Consider the following 18,619-nt stretch of genomic DNA (forward strand, 5'->3'; position numbering starts at 1 on the left):
CGAATTCGCACCTGAGATCGACCAGCCTGTGGGTCATTAACCTGCTGATCCACGAATTCGCACCTGAGATCGACCAGCCTGTGGGTCATTAACCTGCTGATCTAATTCCCCGTGGCTGTTAAAAAAGAGCTACGTGTGTCGCTTAAGCAAGACGCTCCAACGTTAACAGTAAATAGCGTGAAATCGTCACCCTGATCCACGCCCAGCAGGCGTCTCCAGGCACTGGGCGGACGGCCTGGCTCGCGTGACTTTCTGATCTTCCCCACCTGGCGTTGCCGCCACAGGCGCTGAGTCGGGGGCTGGGCTCCGCGTCTGTGTCGGCGTCGGACAGGAGGCTTCCTGGGCTCTGCAGCGAGGGAGAGGCGTGCGGCGGAGGGCAACGGGCGGGTCTGGGTTCCGTATTCCCAGAGGTTCTCCTCAGGCAAATGTATTGATGGTCACTGGTTCTCTTGCCCGTCGAGAACAGAGGGAGGTTGGGTTATAAGTGAGGGGCAGCTTTGTCGAAATTACTATTAATTAAAATGATCAATATTATGTCTAAAAAGGATAGCTTTCAAGGAACAAAGTCGTTCTCCAGCTGCCGTGTCCATAGCAGGTCAGCAGGCTCACGATGCCCCCGGGGCGCAGGATTTGCAGAGTCATCCGTGACCTGCTAAGAGCGGGAGGCATCCCTCAGCCGTGTTTGGAGCCGGCATTTGAAAAGAGGGAGGGAGTCAGCACGAAGAGGAAAGAGGCATAGCGCCCAGCCTGCAGGAGCCACGGGAGCTGCCGGGGCTGCCCTGCGAAGTCAAACGTCCGGGTGTGCTCTCTGCAACCTCAACAGAGACAGCAGAGACCAGCTACACACTCATACGTGTGCAAGGTCCCCACTGGTCCCAGCTGTCCCTCAGAGAGGGAAACCAGCGTCTGCCCTCAAAGAAGTGATTCGGAAAATGACGATCACACAAATTCTCATCAATGTCCAGCACTTCCTTCTAGCACACAAATGTCACGTGCAGAGAGAGGCATCAGGAAAGCGGGCGATAAAAGCTTTGTTTCCTTTCCTTAAAGAGAAGAGGTGTCGGGTGGTGGAATACACTGGCTCCTTCGCTAAGGGACCCCAGGGCACCCAGTGCTGTTCGCCTGGGATGGGGCCGCCGGAGCTCTCAGTTTGCTGTGATTTATGTGATTCTGTTACTAGGACGCGTTATGGTGGGAACTTCCAATAGGACACACGAAACCCTCCCAGCACCCTCGACAAGAAGGGTTCATCATGCGTATCTGAGCTGGTGTTACGACTCTGAGTGCCACACCGTGTTTACTTAATGGAGTGTAAAATAATCTTATTAATAGGAACTCCACTAATTCAGAGCTTATGGTATCCACCAGATCCACACTAAAGCTGAAAAGTCACCGTCAAAAGTAAGGTTCCGGGATGAGCTGAACGACCTCATGGCTCGCGGCTCACGCTCTCACGTGCAGCCTCGGTTCAGACCTTGGCTTCTCCTCCGACAGCCGACCTGGACCAGCTTTCCTGCGTGATTCTTGGACGACGCCGTAAGACTCTGCTTTCGGACCACAGCCTTTGGAGTCTGTTCACATCTTGTCTCGGCTCCAGGCCCCCAAGCCACTGCCCTGTTTTTGTCCAAGTAGGAAGTGAGGCCGAGAGGAGGCGCGTCTCCTGGAGCGGCCGGGAGGGCAGGCGTGTGGTCGGGCCGCTCGGAACGGCTGCTCTCTCACTCTCTGTACGTCCCGCCTCGCCGACACCCTGCTCGTGACCGTGCCTGGCCGGCCCTGGGCCCCCGCCCGGCTAGTGACTGTTCTGATCCTCAGGCCGGAACAGCCCCACCTGCTAGTTTATGAAAGGGAAACATCTGCCCTCGGGGTGATGGCGAACCTGAGGGCAGGCAGGGACCTACCCAGCTGCTGGTTTCCCTGGTAACTGACATCAACTCCCCTGTAAGCGGCCTCCTTCTCCCCTGAGTAGCTGAGATTGCTGCCCTGTCCTGCCTGCTGTCCACGGTGGCGGGGGGTGTTATTCCGGAACCCTTTGCCTCTAACGCATAAGATCCCCCGTCCAACAAACCACTGTTTTCCCCACCGCTGCCCCCGGGCTCTGTCTTGGGTCTCGAGGTGACGGCAGGGCCCGCAGGCCTGTGGGGTGCAGCCCAACAGGGGCTGAGCTGCAGGACTGTCCCTCCCACCCCTGCCTGAGGCGCATCCTCAGTCAGCGTGGGAGCCCTTCTGGGGGAGAGGCCGAGTGTCAGCTCCTCCGTGGCGGTGAGCAGTCCAGCCTCTGAAGGTAAAGATAATCATATAAATGTTGCCGCCATGGTCCTGGTGTCCTGTTGCTGGCCGAGCACGAGGCCGGCTTCCCAGGGGGCACGGACCGAGCAGCCTGAGCCCGAGAGCTGCGTGGCTCGGGTGCCACTGGGGTTTTTTTTTAATAGGAAAATATAACTTTAATAAGGAAACTCAAGTAGGGTAGGAGTGATCTGGGGACAATGGCAATCCCCACGTGATGATCTGCTTTTCCTGGAGCAACACACTGCAACCAGGAGATGGGCAAAGGGTCCAGGAGCCCAGTAGCCTTCACCTTCCAAGGAAGAGAGGGAGGGATTGGTGAGTCTCTCGGAAAAGAAATCAAGCGTCTTCCTTCCCCTGGAGCTTGCAGTGGGCGCAGGGCATGTGGGGTTCTGGCCTCGGGGGAGGGCTGCACCCCATTCCGGTGGCCAGTGAGGGTGGGGCCCCTAGTGCCCACCCACCTCCACCAGGCCTGGCTCGAGCCCGTGAGGCCTCGACCGAGCCCCCAGGGCCTGACGGCCAAGACCAGGCAAGGCACTGGCGCACAAGCGCACGGCCCGGCGTGCACCTGCCCTTGGGGGCTGGTACGGGGGCCCCAGGGGCACAGCCCGGAGCGCGGGCGTACTTGGCCGCATTGCTGTTAAAGTGACTTGACACACAGAGTCCAAAGTCAGAAAGGCTGTGACAGCAGCTGCATCTGGCGCCCCTCCTGCTCCACGTCTCAGCCCTGCTTTCAACATTTCAGCCGTTTCCTCTGGATTCAGGTATCTGATCACTCAGAAATCTGACTGACTTGCCAAGGAGCTCTTTCCTAATCCATCCATTTTTAAATTATCTGCAGACTCCTTGCACCTGGAACCCTGGCCTGACTGGTTCCATCATGCTTGACCCACAGGAGGTGCTGGACGCACAGCAGAGGAACAACACACCCCGCGGTGACCTTATTTCTCCAGTGTCACAGGGCCAGCAGTGGCCTGAGGGAGTTGCGCCGGGGTCCAGAGGTCCTGGGGGGGCAGCCCCCACCCCTGTCCTGGCACCGGGCTCAGGAGGGCGCCCAGGTCCCTCTGGTGGTCCCAGCGATGGATCCCATCTTGGGTGCCCTGGACCCCCTTCCTCTCTGCCCCACCTCAGTCTCCAAACTCAAACCCAGTTCCGGCAGGAGGAGAAAGGCAGGAGCGGCAGGAGGAAGAGGGCTAACCTCCCAGCACCCGGACTGGATGAAGGTACCATCCACTCTGTCCTCCAGAGCTGGTTCTGGTTCAGAAAGGAGCCCAGCATGGGCCTGGCACTGCAGTTGCCAAAGCTCTGAAGGTCCCACCTGCGGAACCCTAAGTAGCCACAAGCAGGGAAGACGCCCTAGTGCAGTTTCAACCACAGGAAGCCCGGCCGGTGGGACACAGGCCCCTCCAGGTGGAGGGCGGGAACACAGCCTCACTGGCCCTGTCACCTGTCAGCACACAGTCACACAGGGGCTGCTGTGGCACCTGCTCTCACTCAAGAGAGAAGAACCCTCTTCCTTCTTCCACAGACACACAGACAACCTCATCCCGTCCCACATGAGGCCTGCTTCGTTCCTGCCTCTGTTTCCCCAGCTTTCTTACCCAAAGGAGTCACGGCAGGAGCTAACACACGTGTGAAAATTGTGGGATTTAGGAAAATCGTTGAACCTGGAAAGTGTGATAGAAATTCTAGGTCAGCATCTTCTAAGTAATGCTTACATTTGGTGGGGGGAAAATCACCATTTTCTGGCTAACTGACCCTCTTTGGTGACGTCGCAAAGTCAGATGGTCCTGGGACTAATTTTATTACCTCTCAATGACCCCTTTACAATAACAGAAACGACCGCCAGGCCTAGTTCTCCACAGCCTTCGGATGTGGCCCCTCTCCTGGGAGGTGAGCCATGAAAGTTCTTCTGAGGAGCAAGTGCACGGCCACCAACAGGATGGAGGGGGGCTGACCGGTCCCCGGACGGCGCTGAGATGGAGGGTCTGTTTCCCAGGCCCCTCCTTGGCCCGAGGAGGCTGGACTAGGGGATTTTAGCATTTGGGTTGCCTTCTACCCTCAGGACAGCTGGCACACTGGTGGCAGAATTCAGGACCCGAACCCTCTGGGATCAGATTGAAACCGAAACCGTGGTGACCAGCAGGATTGGGTCAGTGGGGACCAAGGTTCAAAGGAATCAACGGCCCAAGTGCTGCGGCTCGGTTTAACAGAACAAAGCTCAGTGCTGGCGGCCCGTGTTCCCTGGTCCCATGTCCCTGCATGCAGGCTGCGCATCCGGGTCACCAGCCTGGGCTGCTCTGAGCAGACCCTGACCTCACCTCCCGCCACCTCCTGGAGGTCCTTCCCTACTTCCTTCCTTTCTGACGCTCCCAGGCCTGTCACCCACCTTCCACCAACCTCCCCCGGCTCTCCGGGCAGGTGACTTTGCCACCCCCCATGCTCAGACCCAGGTGACCTGAGCCCCATGTGGATGACCAGCTGGACCTGGTCCACAGCGGACACATCGGCCCCGCCAGCCCCCCGGCAGCCCCTCCCTCAGGGTCCCCTGTCCTCCCGTCCTGCCTTGACTTCACCCCACACTCTGATCCCCCTCTGAGTCCTGCTGGGTCCCCTGAGGACCCTCAAGTCCGGCCCCTCCTCCTCTCCCGTTGTCTCGCCCTCAGTCCACCCTGGACGTCCTCCACGCTGACCCCATGGCCGCCTCCAATCTGTCTTCCCACGGCCGCCGGAACAGGCTGAGCTCACGACACGGGTGCCCGCAGAGTTAGGGATCAGCCAACACCACCGCGCTCCACGGGCAGCCTGAGGGTCCAGGGGTTCACGCATTTTCCAGGCTTTCTGGCTGCAGTAATCTTACCCGTGACGTTCAGAAATCACACGGCTATCACCGCTCTCAGGCGCTTAGAACCAGATGGCACCACACAGAGTTGGGGTGGAGGGGCGGGGAAGCAGTTCCTTCCTCCCGTAACTTGGGGTGTAACCGGGGAGCCGGCGCGGGGCCGTGGGACCTCGGGGGCCACGAGTGGGCGTCACAAGTGGGCACCGCACGTGCCACTCACAGGTTCAAGCCATTGCCGTATGATGACACTCACATGAACATTGAAAACTACGAAGTGACTATTTGGGGAGATACAACTGGGCATCCGGAGAGCCCCAAAGACCCCACCAGACATGCTGGTGCTGACGGGAATCAGCGTGACCAGTGGACGAGGTGACATCCAGTCAAGGGCGTCTCTTTGCCACTCTGTTCAGGAAGAAACCAAACTGGGGAAAAATCTCACCCACCACAACAGCAAGCAGAGAAACCCAGGCAAGGTGGGTTGTCTATGAAGAAAACACGAAGCTTTGCTGAAACACTTGAAGCAAGTCCTTCAAAAATGGAAAAATTAATTACACTGCTGGACTGAAAGACTCTCAGTGGTGAAAAGCCAGTCATTACAGAGAACAAATAATTTTAATACATTCGTGATGAGAATCTTGATCAGGTGAGTCTCGTGTGTGACTTGATAAGCTGGTTCTGAAAGATCATTTGGGTTCAGGTCCTAGAAGAATAACTGTTTAGGAACAGCCAAGAAATTGAGGGGAAGAATGAACAACTTGCGCTGCAGATATTAAAATACATAATCAAGTACTGAGGTGGCATCATGCTGGCATAAGAACCAGCATCTGGATCCATGGAATAAAATAGATTGTCCAGAAACAGAGCTGATCACACCAGGGAATTCAGTGATAAAGGTGGCATTTCACACCAATGGGTAATGAAGGAATTATCCAATAAATACAATTGGGAAAATGAAGTATCCTTTTGTAAGAAAATAAAGTGAGATTCCTACCACATTCCACGTGAAAAATTAGATGGCTCACAATCTAAATGTAAAAAACAATGAACTACAAAGCAATTAGAAAGAAGTGTAAAATACTTATCTTGGGGCTAGACTGTCACAAAACCTAAGCTATTCTTACAAATCCGTTAAGTCTTAAAAGAGTACTATTTCCAATGTGCAAATGGCTTCTACAAATCAGTAAAGAAAACAATAAAAGAAAAATGAGCATCGATTATGATCGAGTAAATCGTAGAAGACATGAAAGGGAAATTAGTACGTGAAAAGACGCTCAACTTTGTAATAATTACAAAATAAACACTAAACAATATTTTGCCTACCGCATTGGCAAAAGTTAAAAAGCTTGATAATATCTTTTTTTCCCGTATACTTCTATTATGTGTATAAATTGGTAAAGCCCTTTTGGAGGGTAATTTGGCAATAAAAATGCACATACTCTATGAGCAAAAAAAAACCCATTTCTTGTAATCTAATTTACAAAACTTATAGCACAAATGCATATATTTGTACAAGAATAGTAACTCCAGCATTGCCTGCAACAGCAAATAAACAAATAGGAAACAAGCCATCACTGAGGGTATTTCAATGTTTCGTTCTTAAAAAAGGAGATGTGTCTCTAGGTTCTGACTGGGAAAGATCCATACGTGATTGTTTATTGGTGAGTCTTTTAAGCGAATCATGGAACAACAGCCAACGCCCAGTCTCACTTTTGAAAACAAAACCACCAAATCTAACAAGAAACAATGACCCAAACCGATGTATTTGAGCACCGTGTGCGTGGAGGGAACCCAGACACACATCCCAGGGTTTGCTTTGGGGGCTGCAGTGGGCAGGGGTCACGGGGTGAGACCCTCAGAGCTTCGCGCTCCGGGGAGTCTGACCGTGAGGGCGGGTGAAAGGTGTGCCCATTTTCTCCTGTTTGCGCTTTTTGATAGTTTTTGAGCCACAGAGAAGCTGAAAAGGACAAGGGCTCGCCTGGCTCAGGTAAACGAGTGGTGTGAGCGGTGTGGATGGCAGGCCCCGCTCGGGGGAGGGGGGTGGCCGTGTGTGGAGGGACGCTGCCGGCCTTCGCGGAACAGCCGAGGTGGCACCGAGCGTGGCTTCAAGGCCAGGATGCGCGTGGACGCAGCAGCCTGGGGGGCGCTGGCCCCCAGGGCATGTCGGGTCGGGCGCAGGGCAGGCGGCCCCTCCCTCGGGTCCCAGGCATCTGCCTGCTGGGCTCGGGGGCCAAGTTTCCATGAACGCTTTCTCCTCCTCCCTCCAAACCTGAGTTTCACACTGACCCCAGCTCATGGGGATAAGAAGAGCTAGAGCCACCCCTCGGGCTTTCTCTATTTTCAGATAAACAGCCTTTCAACCAAGACCTTCTTGGCTTTTAAGTTAATTTGGCAACAAAAAGAGTAATAGCTGTAACCTTGCTCAGAACTTCAACAATTCTTGGTTTTGCTGGAAACCCAGATTATTCTTCTAGGAGCTTTCTGTTGCCAGATCACCTTTCTCGGAGACCTGACCTTTGAAACAGGCCTTACGCCCAAGAGTGCCCTCACCTGCCGCCCGCCTGCCCACACTTGCCTTGTTCCACGTCCCACAGTCAAAGTGGGCAAGGGCACCCCCCCCGGGCCCCCTCCCCGTCTGGGGCTCCTGCAGGCTACCTGCTCTGCACCGTGGCCTCACCTCCCACCCGCCCCCCGGAACGCCGAGCACGGCCCACATTCTCTGCTTTCCTGAGGCTCACAGCAGAGCCCACGCACCGAGGGAGAGGCTCAGAGGTACCACGGGGTAGGTGGGTACTGAGTCACCATCCCAGGCCAGCCCCCGGCCAGTGCCTTAACCTCCCCCTACAGAGGTGTCCCCTCTCCCGGGCTGTCTGTGGGGGGAGAGGGAGAGGGGGCTGCGTGAGGACTAGGAGAAGACCACGTACCCGTGCCCGGCCAGGTCTGGACTTCAGCACAGCGGGGGATTCTGGGGGCTGGAGAAGGGGTCCGGCCAGGGCACGGCTCCCCAGAGCATCCAGGGCGGCTGTGAGATCTCTGTGCTCCTCCCAACCTCCAAGCCCACCAGGAGGACCTGGGGAATGTCAGGTGCTCACAGAGCAGCATTTAAGTGAATGAATGAAGCTCGCCCCTCTGCCTGCCAAGCCCGCCGGAGCCCTCTCTGCTCCCGCATCAGGATGTGCGGCCTCAGGTGTGCGGGGCCCTGGGCGGTGTGACTTCCCACCGGGAGAGCAGCGGGTCAGGGAGCCTGTGCTTTTCAATGACTGCAGGAGCTTGGGCACTTCTTACCCATGAGCTTTACATTTTAAAGCATTGCTGGTGATTTAACGTAAGAAATCAATGAACACTCCGTTTTAACCACAGAGCTCGATGGGGCGGATCAATTTCTCTCACTCGGCCACTGATGCAGTTTTAAAACCCATCACTTCTTTCTAAAGCAGAGCCGAGGGACTTCGGTTTGGGATTAATCAACAGTGATGAGCTTAAATAAATGAGATGAATTTTCTATATATCTTGTAGGGTTTTTTTTGGCTCAAATTAATGGAAGTCCTTTGTGCCGTGCCTGGTGGAGGTGGGGTGTGCCTGTGAGCTGCTCTCTGGGGCCTTGGGGACAGCGCCCAGCTGCACGTCTGCAGTCACATTTGCACAGCCAAGCACTGTGTTTACTGAAAGTGAATGTCATATATTAATAAAAACTGCAAGGTTTTCTGGAGAAGTTTAACTGGTACTTTACGTGAGACTGCAGACCTCAGTCTCCAGCTCAGAGATGACGGCGGTGATGTTTCCATTTGGGGGCTCCCCAGGCTCCCCTTTTGTGCTAGCGCTGCAGATACTTGTGTTTCTGGGGGTAGAATTTCACTCTTGAATCGTTCAAGCGTATGAAAATCACAGCATCACAGAAATCTGGGGCAGGCAGGGCTCCGAGGGTCCTACATCTGACACCTCCGTTTCGGTTTCTCTTGGGGAGGTGATGGGAGGGGCACGTGTAGTTGGATCCGTGTGAGATTCCCATAAGCCCCCCTGAGCTAGAAGAAGCAAGAGACTGCTGTCCTGCTCGGAGACCGAGCCGTGGCTTCCGTGGGGTCTCACGTGCTGTGAGCAGCCCCAGCCTCAAGGACACACCGTCACTGCGGGGTCGCTGGGCCCTGGCGTCTGAGCCCAGGAGCACGTCCACGGCCCCGTCTCGGCTGGCAGGCCTCCCGCCGTCCCACGGAGGCCACGCACTCGCCTCCCCTGCAAGGTGGCCTTTGCGCGGATGCCTAGCCTGAACCCACCAGGGTGTCTGAGAACACACGTGACCACAGACGCTGTCCTTATCCCCCGCCCTGCGCCGGGCTGCTTGGCCTCTGTTGGCTTGTTTGTTTCTCCCTCTTGCTCTTTGTGAATCTGCTTGTCGTTCATTCTAGAGCCTTTAAGACCGCCCACCGTGGGCCAGGAGCATCGCGAGGGGGGCAGAGAGATCAATGTGGCACCTTCCCGCATACACCCGGGGCTGGTTGTGGAGGGCAGTGCTTGGGGAACAGCTTGGTCCCCGAAGGCCCCTTGGAGGCCGTGGGTCGACGTCGGCGGCGGATAGGCCTTGGCTCCAGCCCTGGTGTCAGCGCTTCCAGCCGCTTAATCTTCAGAAATGTACCCAATCTCTCGGGGCCTCGGCATCCTCACCTGTGCCTGGGGTTGACGGAACCAATCTGGCAGCACAGTTTGGAGGAGAAAGGGCACCCCTGTGCAGCCCGGGCCGCGGTGCATGTGGGGGGTCCACCCCCTCGTCCCCCTCCTTCCTGCGGGGGCGGAAGCGGGGCCCCTCCCACTGGAGGTGGGGAAGCTCAGCTGCCTCTGCTGGCTCCACGGCCACAGCCTTGCTGCCTGGCAACCAGGCCCAAGGTCAAGGCTCTGGGAGTTTCTGAGCCGCCCCGGGTGCCCTGACATCCTCCAGGCCTGTGGCGCCCACGACTAGCGGGACAGAGCCAGGCGGAGGAGGGGGCCCCGGACGCAGCTCCCCCATCTTTGGGGCCGGCATGTGTCTGCGGGGAGGGCGCTGTCGGGCAGCGCCTCGGGGCTATTCTGGGCTTCCTGGCTCCGGGGGGGTCTCATGACCAAGGGAGCTTGCACCTCCCTGCTCTCAGAGCCCCCGCCCCAGCTCCACCCCGGGGTCTCTGCCACCCCACCCCAGCCAGCTGCTCAAGCTGCCCGTAGGTGCTGGGGCACCAGGGGGACAGATTACGAGCCAGCGGTGGCGGTGAGCTGCCTCCCCCGAGAAGCCGTTGTGGCGTCCGTATTCTTTGAAGCTGCGCTGCTTTGGGGTGGGTATGATGATAGGACCCCTCCCGGCCCCGTGAGTGACGGGGGGCAGCTAACCACAGGACTGTTCCTCAGCTCTGTGTCTGCTCCGTTCATGTGCTGGGATTTCACTTCTTCGTTGCTGATATGAACACACAGGAAAACCAGAAAAGGAAAAATCGGCGCCTGATGCATTTTGTATATTTTTTATCATGTTATTTATTCCAAAGTAGCCCAAGGAGCATGAAAAACACCCAGCCTGAAAAAAAAAGAAATCTGCTGTGGGTTGTGGGATGCCCTCACCAGCAGAGTGGCGTTACCCTTCTCCTCAGGCACCTTTCCCAGCTGAAACCTCTTCGAAGTAACACAAGCAGAATCACAAAGCACTTGACAGCCCTGCCTGTCATTGTCCTGCAAAAGCTCAGCCCCACCGTCTCCCTGGAGAGGTGTCCAGGCCCCAGACACCAGTGTGTCCGTGACTGAGGTGGTGAGACGCACCTGGCCACACCTGGCCGCCCGGGCCCCAGAGCCAGGGAGGGGCTGGGTTCTGCCTAGACTTCCCAAGTGGCCGCAGCCGGAGCCGAGCTGGCAGCAGCGCTCCCCTCTCACTTCTCCCCAGCTGCTCTCGGTGGAGCTCAGGCCGCTCCTTCCCCCTCCCCAGCACAGAGCCTCCCGCCCACCTGGGAGGAGTTTCCAAAAGAAGTGTGCAGGCGTCCCTTGCGGGAGGGGTGTTCCGGCCGGTTTGGGGTCCCCTGGCTCACGTGAGGACAGCTGCCCCGCTCCTCCGCTCCTCCGTGGAGCCGTGTCCCACCTGCTGCCCCACCCCCTCGGCCTCGCGGGAGGGGCCGGCCCACGTGCAGACCCCCGCTGGGCGGTGCGAGGGGCCCCCACCCGCCGGCTCCCAACTCCGGAGCGCAGGAAGCGGGGCGGGAGCACAGCTGCCGTGGGAAGCAGAGGCTTTGGAGGGCGTCCGCAGGGCCCTGGGAGAGCGCTTTGCAGGGTGACTGGGTGCCTCTCGGGTGCCACGGGTGACCGGACAGGAGGACGGGTTCCCGGGTCTGCGCTGACGGGTGTTTCTCCACTGCACAGCCGGCTTCCCTGGGTTCGTAGCAGGCGCCCAGCCGCCCACCCCGGGCGTCCCCGGCCCGCAGGTGCTCCCCCTCCCCCCAGCCCCTCCCAGAGGCGGCCGGTGCACAAGCGCCCGAGTGCCAGGCAGAGCCCGGTGGCCTCAGCCCCCGGACAGCACCGGGCAGGCCTGTGATCCCTGCGCGGCGGCGTTCTGAGTCCCCACCACCGGGAGCGGGGTTGGGGGCCGGGGGCAGTGCGGCCCTCTCGCTCTGTGCGGTGAGCTCAGAACCGCGGGAAACTAAACCCCCATCCCACTCTGGGCCCGAGGGGCTTCATCTGGGGGACAGGAGGGCGTCACGACTCCCCAGGGGACTCAGGGGTGAACTTCAGGGATTCCTGTAACTCCCAAGACTGTATGCAGAGTTTTGTTTGTACATTTTCCTACAAGAGACCATGGCTTTCATCAAAGGGACCTACGGCTCCCCTTCCCCCTAGATTAAGACTCAGAGCCACTCCCTACCATGAACAATACTCTATCCAGCTCTCATTCAGATTTGATGAAGAAATCAAAAGCTTTACAGACAAGCAAAAGCTAAAAGAATTCAGCACCAGCAAACCAGCTTTGCAACAAACGCTAAAGTAACTTCTCTAGGCAAGAAACACAAGAGAAGCGAACAAAAGAGGAAGGGAAGAAAAAAGACCTACAAAAACAAACCCAAAACAATTAAGAAAATGGCAATAGGAACATACATATCGATAATTACCTTAAATGTAAATGGATTAAATGCTTCAGCCAAAAGACACAGACGGGCTGAATGGACACAAGAACAAGACCCGTACATATGCTGTCTACGAGAGGCCCACTGCAGACCTAGGGACACGTACAGACTCACAGCCACTCAATCAACCAGTAACTCAGCACTCATTCCCCACAGCCCAGGCTTTGCAGCCGGGAGTGACACCGTTCTTCCTCAGGAACAAGTCATTTGAGAATGATCGATGTTCTTCCTTAGGACGAGAAGGAGCTGCCCTGTCCTGCTGGTGCCATGCTCTCCTCCAGGACCTCCTGCCAAGGCCGGCCAGCACACACACCGCCTGGTGGCCCCAGGTGCCAAGCTCCCCGCTGGCCTCGCTGACACTGCCCAGCTCCACCGGCCCCGAGCCTTAAGAGTTGGGGCTGAGTCCCAGAAGGTGAGGATCTGGGGACCCCTTGGGGGATGCTCGGTCCCGCACAGGCCACACCATCCTGGTGGTGACCGGTCCAGGGCTAGGACTGCCAGCCATCGCCCACTAACAAGGGTGAGCTCCCCGAGGCCTCGGGAAGCCCACTGGTGTAAGTGAGACCTGCTGGGCGAGGCTTCCGGGCCGAGGCACCGAGGCACCACCCAGGGCAAAGGACAAAGGGCAAGAGGCTCCCAGCAGGGTCGTGGCTGCTGCCCTCACACCCCTGACACAGGGAGACGGGAACACAGCACTCGGGGAACCAAGCGGAGAGAAGGACAGCCTCTCTGACCTCCTGAGAAATCCTGCTTCGTCTAAGGAAGCATAGTGACAGCAGGTGACACAGCACGGGCACCGGAAGGGCTGGTGCCACGTGCAGTCTGCAGGGTGACCGAGGGCGGGTCAGCCGGGGGCCGAAGTGCATGCAGCCCCCAGCCCCCCAGCCCACGTCCCTGCTGCAGACAAGTGGCCAGCACAGTGTGGGAACCAGTGAGCACACATTCCAGCTGGGAAAGAAGGCGTCACCCAAGTCACAGGGAACGCCAAGTCCCATGGGTTCTCCATCTGAATTACATAAATCTCCTCCTCAGACCCGGGACCGAACATCAGTTTCTAGGTTATCTTCTCTCCACAAGTACTGATGAAGCATTCATGGCTTTTTTCTTTCCCACCGAACCTTCCCGACGGCGACAGACACGCCAAGCACGTCATTTTCCTATCTGCTGATGGCTCACCCGATTTACGAGGATGACAGCCTTGCTTTGGGGCATTTGGACCCCGAGTAGAACGTCCACTAAGGCATTTTTACCCTCAGCTGCAGACAAGGCTGTTGCTTCTACAAGGGAAACCCAAAGGTTCGTGAACCGGCAGCTCTGGGCCTGTGGATGTGAAAAACCCTGAGGCTGTAAAGTATGACAGACCCTTCTCTACTTGGTGTTCTCGCAGGTGACCGGCCCAGTCAGGGGGCTGCAGGGGCTGCAGGGGCTGCCAGGGCTCGGGCTCCACACGGCCACACGTGAACGCCTTTAAATTTTACCGCCAGCCTCTGAGATGGTCGCGGTCGTTCCCGTTTATTGCCGGGGAGATCGAGGTCGGAGGACGAGCAGGTGAAGATGTGACGGCTGCTCCAGGGAGAGGCTGGACGGGCTCCGGGAGAAGCTCTCCTGCCTGCGCTGTGTCACCACGCAAGGACGCCCTCCCTTCACTGGCCGAGAGGCTGGCAGTGGCCGCAGCCCCGCCGACCATCCCTGCCTGGCGGCACCCACAGCGGGGCCGCATCCAGATCCGCCCAGAGGAGAGCGGACTCCCAGCCCCGCCTGCTGCCCCCGCTGCAGGATGAGACCCACCATCTGGGGGCTGGGAGCCAGCCCTTGACCGAGCTTCTGCCCCCCAGGCCGCCTGGCACAGATGCGCCTGGGCCGACACACACGTGTGAGACTCCCAGGAGGTCCACTGGGTTGGATGTGGGAGGAGGAGGGGAAAGGCCTGGGGTCCCGCTCTGAGGCCTGACTCAGAGTCGCGAGGGCTCCCGGCTGCCCGACGAGACGTGCTCGGGGGGCACTTGGGTCTGCCCCTCGGTGGTCAGGAGCGTGGAGCCCGCGGCGGGAGGGGGACGACTGGTCGCAGCCTCCTCAGAGCCGAGGGGAGGGCAGCCCGGCCTCGGGGTCCTCCGTTCTCTGCTGGGCAGTCGCTCGGCCCCATCCAACGTGCACCCGCCGTGTCCTCCCCGTCCTCGGCCCAGGCTGGTCCACAGCGTCACCGCCCCACGAACCTGCCGTGTCCTACACTCCGTCTCTGCGGTGGAATCCCACAGATCTTTCGAAGGCATCACTTAAACATGTCCCTCTGCTAACTGACCACCTCCTGGCTCTCAACCTGTTGGGACAGAACCCAAAGCCCCTCGGTGCTGGGCAAGCCTGGTGACCTGCAGCTGCCTCCCGCAGGCCACCTGCCTTCCGGTCCCAGCTGTGCCCGGTCAGACCCGACGTGGTCTCGGTGCTTCCCTTCCTTGCTCTTCTCTGAGGGCAGGGGCTGCTTCTTCTCATCACCCTGGTCAGGGGGCTCCCGCTGCAGGCAGCCTCTGTCTCATCACTGTTCCATTTTCTTTGAATCGCTCGTTATCTGAAATGACCTCACCCGTCTGCTCGTTTAGAACGTGAGTTACACGGCCAGGTAGGCTCACCTGGTGTGTCCCCACCCGCCCCCCCTCCTTTGAAGGCATCTGGCATCCGGCAGCGCTGTCCCTATGGGGTTGCCCGGTGTAGACGCTCTGTGACACAGACTGGTTTCCCTGCTTTCCCTGGTTCATTTTAAATTTAATCAATACCTTGTTAAAGAGAGGACTGAAAAAAAAATCCTTTAAAATATGAACATCCAATTCACATTTTACCCTCACGGTGGTGTTACAGTGTGATCTGTGTGTCTCCTGTGATTATGTGGTGCAGGTAGAAGTGACTCCAAACCGGAAACTGAACAAAGTTCAGTTGTTTTTTTTTTTTCAAAGCACTGTGCTTTTTTTTTTATCCTTGTGAGAGAGAACATTTTAACATCAAGTGGGTATGTGACTTGTGCGGAATTTACCAGAAACCAGAGAGTGAAAAACCAGTGCTCAAGTCTACATTTTGAACCAGTATTTAACATTTGATGTTCTGGTCTTCATTAATGAGATGTCTTAGAGATATCAGATGGCCCCCTCTGGGGACATGCGACAGAGTTATCTCAGGGTGTTCAGGTAAGGAAGTCACAACACGAGGACCTCGTTGTTCTGGCATTAATGCATTCAGTCATCATTTGTGGATTGCTTTCTTTCACGTCCTTCAACAGCTTCTGGATTTCCTTGGTAGATTTGTCTGTCTTCAACCTGAGTGTCTTTAAGGGGCCATTCTTCTGTTTTAAAGCCTCTAGGAGCACCATTATTCCACTCTGCCCCAAGATGTTCTGGCCCAGGTCCAGAGTTTCCAGGCTCTGGTTGCTAATAAGAGCAGAGGCGAGATCCTGGCAACTGAAAGGGGTGATGGAACAGCCCCAGAGCCCTACAAATTTCAGGCTACAATTTGGTTTCTTCAAAGCTTCAGAGAGAAAACACAATCCAGTGGCTATGGGGTTGAAACCCAGGTCCAAGTTTGTTAGGCTGGAGTCTTCTTGGAGAAGCTTTGAGATGTATTTACAGCCATGTCTGTTTATGTTGCAGGGACACAACACGAAGGTCTGTAGTTGACATTCGGGGTAACTCAAGCCCTCACACAGAATTTTCACCCTGCCAACGCCAAGGTTGTTTTTGGCCAAGCACAGGTGGGTCAGCCTCTGGTTGACAATCAAAGCAGAAGACAGCTCCTTACAACAGGCTTCTGTTAGGTGACAGTTTTCCAATGACAATTTCTGCAGGAAACACACTGGGTGTCTCAGAGTCGAACACAGCAACTTGACACCCTCATCCGGAAACTCACTGGCTGTGAGATCCAGGCATTTCAGGGACTGGTTGATTTTCAGGGCCGAGGAGAAATCAGCCCACTGCTGAGTGGTGTCAGAACAAGATCCCAACCTCAGATACCGAAGTGTCATTGATTCCGCCAGGTGCCCCTCCCACGTCAGTCTCCCAGCTTCTCAACAACAACAGTGAATCAGAATAAACACCGCCACTTAGTGAGCACTGTTTTCTCCTTTCCAGAGAGGACCGTGGTGATTCATTCATTGGGCTCTTTCTGTCGTGAACGCGTGGTGAGAGTGACTCATTAATCCACTGGAGAGAGATGCCAGGCTGCCCTGGGGGAGGAGCCGCATAGATTTTTTTTAATGTCAAACTCCACATGCAAACAGCACAAATCCCCATTTCTGCCCCACTGGGCTGAGAAAGCTGTGGGTGACAGGGTGTAGTAAAAAACACATATTTTCAGCCTGCTCGAAAGCCAACATTCTCTTGGAAGAAGGAAGGAGTGCATGTTTTAAAGGCGCACAAATGATTATTGACTCTGGGGAGACTTGATGGACGTGGTATTATCATTGCCAAATGCTATTTGAGGAGGATTCACAGGAGGAGGAGTGGCGGTTGATGCCGCCATGCAAGGTGGGTGTCACTGTGTCGCCTGAGACAGAAAGGGCCCCAGTGGCTCAGGTAAAGGGCACGGAAGGGGCACGGATTCCCTCCAAAGCAAACCGGCCTTATTGGAAACTTGCACGCTTTTATCACTGTTGTATAGTTATTCTCACCTAGTTTTGGAGGCCGGAAGTCTCAGATGGCTTTGCTGGGCAGAAACTGCGGGGCTGGTTTCCCTCTCTCAGCTTCCGGGACTGCCTTCCGGGTTCCCTCGCCCCCCTCAAAACCAGCGCCTGGCTTCCCTCCGACTCCGCCCCCTTCCGGCGGCCCCTCCCGTGCCGTGAAGACACGTAACCCGGGATCTGTCTGCTTAGCACATTTTAAGTGCCATTAACCACAGGTTCAGGGTCGCACAGCAGGTCTCTGGAACTCATCCGTCTTCACAATTGAGACTTTATGCCGCTGACTACTAACTCCCGTGTCCTCCCCTCGCCCCCGGCCACCACCATTCCACCCTCTGCTTCTGTGAGTTTGACTGTTTTGGATACTTCACAGAAATGGAATCAGGCGTATCTGTCCTGTGACTGGCTTATTTCACTCAGCATCACACCCTCCAGATCCAGCCATGTTGTCACCTATTGCAGGATTGCCTTCTTTGAAGGCTGAATCATAGCCCACTGCATGTGAACACCACGTTCTCTTTATTTGTTCACCTGTTGATGTTTCCATATTTTGGCTTTTGAGAATAATGCTGCAGTGGGCGCGGGGGTGCAGATATCTCTTCAAGATCCTGATTTCAATTCCTTTGGATAAATATGCAGAAGTGGAACTGCTGGATTTTATGGCAGTTCTATTTTTAGTTTTTTTAGGAACATACACATTTTGCAATATTTTGTACCATTCTGCATTCCCACCGAGAGTGCACAAGAGTTCTAATTTCTCCATATTCTCGCCAACACTTGTTATCTCTTTTCATTTGATAATAGCCATCCTAACAGGTATGAGGTGGTATCTCATTGGTTTTAATTTGCATTTTTTTAATTTGCATTTCCCTGATAATTAGTAATGTTGGGCATCTTTTCATATACCTGTTGGCCATTTCTATGTTTTCTTTGAAGGAGTATCTATTCAAGTGCTTTGCTCATTTTAAAATCAGATTATTATGATGCTTATTTTGCTATTGAGTTGTAGGAGTTCTTTATATATTTTGGATATTAACCCCTTATCAGATATATGATAATATTTTCTCCCATTCAGCAGGTTGCCTTTTCACTCTGTTGATTGTTTCCTTTGCTGTGCAGAAGCGTCTTCGTTTGATGTAATCCCACTTGTCTATTTTTGCTTTTGTTACTTGAGCTTTTGGTGTCATATCCAGGACATCACTGTCAAGCCAAAGGTCATGAAGCTCTTCTCTGTTTTCTTCTAGGAGTTGTACAGTTTTATGTCTTATGTTTAAATCTTCAACCCATTCTGAGTTGATTTTTTTTTTTAATTTTTATTTATTTATTTTTTTATATATGGCTGTGTTGGGTCTTCGTTTCTGTGTGAGGGCTTTCTCCAGTTGTGGCAAGTGGGGGCCACTCTTCATCGCGGTGCACGGGCCTCTCACTATCGCGGCCTCTCTTGTTGCGGAGCACAGGCTCCAGACGCGCAGGCTCAGTAATTGTGGCTCACGGGCCCAGCTGCTCCGCGGCATGTGGGATCCTCCCAGACCAGGGCTCGAACCCGTGTCCCCTGCATTGGCAGGCAGATTCTCAACCACTGCGCCACCAGGGAAGCCCCTGAGTTGATTTTTATGTATGGTAAAAGATAGGGGTCCAGTTTCATTCTTTTCCATGTGGATATCCAGTTTTCCTAACAACATTTATCGAAGAGACTGTCTTTTCCCCATTGGTGCC

At 55.6% G+C, this 18,619-nt stretch overlaps 2 protein-coding genes across 2 annotated transcripts in view; both read right to left on the minus strand.

Moving 5' to 3' along the window:
- The window catches only part of PTPRN2 (protein tyrosine phosphatase receptor type N2), a 702,618-nt gene that overhangs the window by 182,845 nt on the left and 501,154 nt on the right, over positions 1-18,619 (minus strand).
- On the minus strand, positions 15,416-16,249 carry LOC133097043 (NACHT, LRR and PYD domains-containing protein 2-like). Its single transcript, XM_061199025.1, has one exon. The coding sequence runs from the start codon at positions 16,247-16,249 to the stop codon at positions 15,416-15,418; it is 834 nt and encodes a 277-aa protein (XP_061055008.1).

This window comes from Eubalaena glacialis, chromosome 8 (genome assembly GCF_028564815.1).
Source record: "Eubalaena glacialis isolate mEubGla1 chromosome 8, mEubGla1.1.hap2.+ XY, whole genome shotgun sequence".
NCBI classification, from domain to species: Eukaryota; Metazoa; Chordata; class Mammalia; order Artiodactyla; family Balaenidae; genus Eubalaena; species Eubalaena glacialis.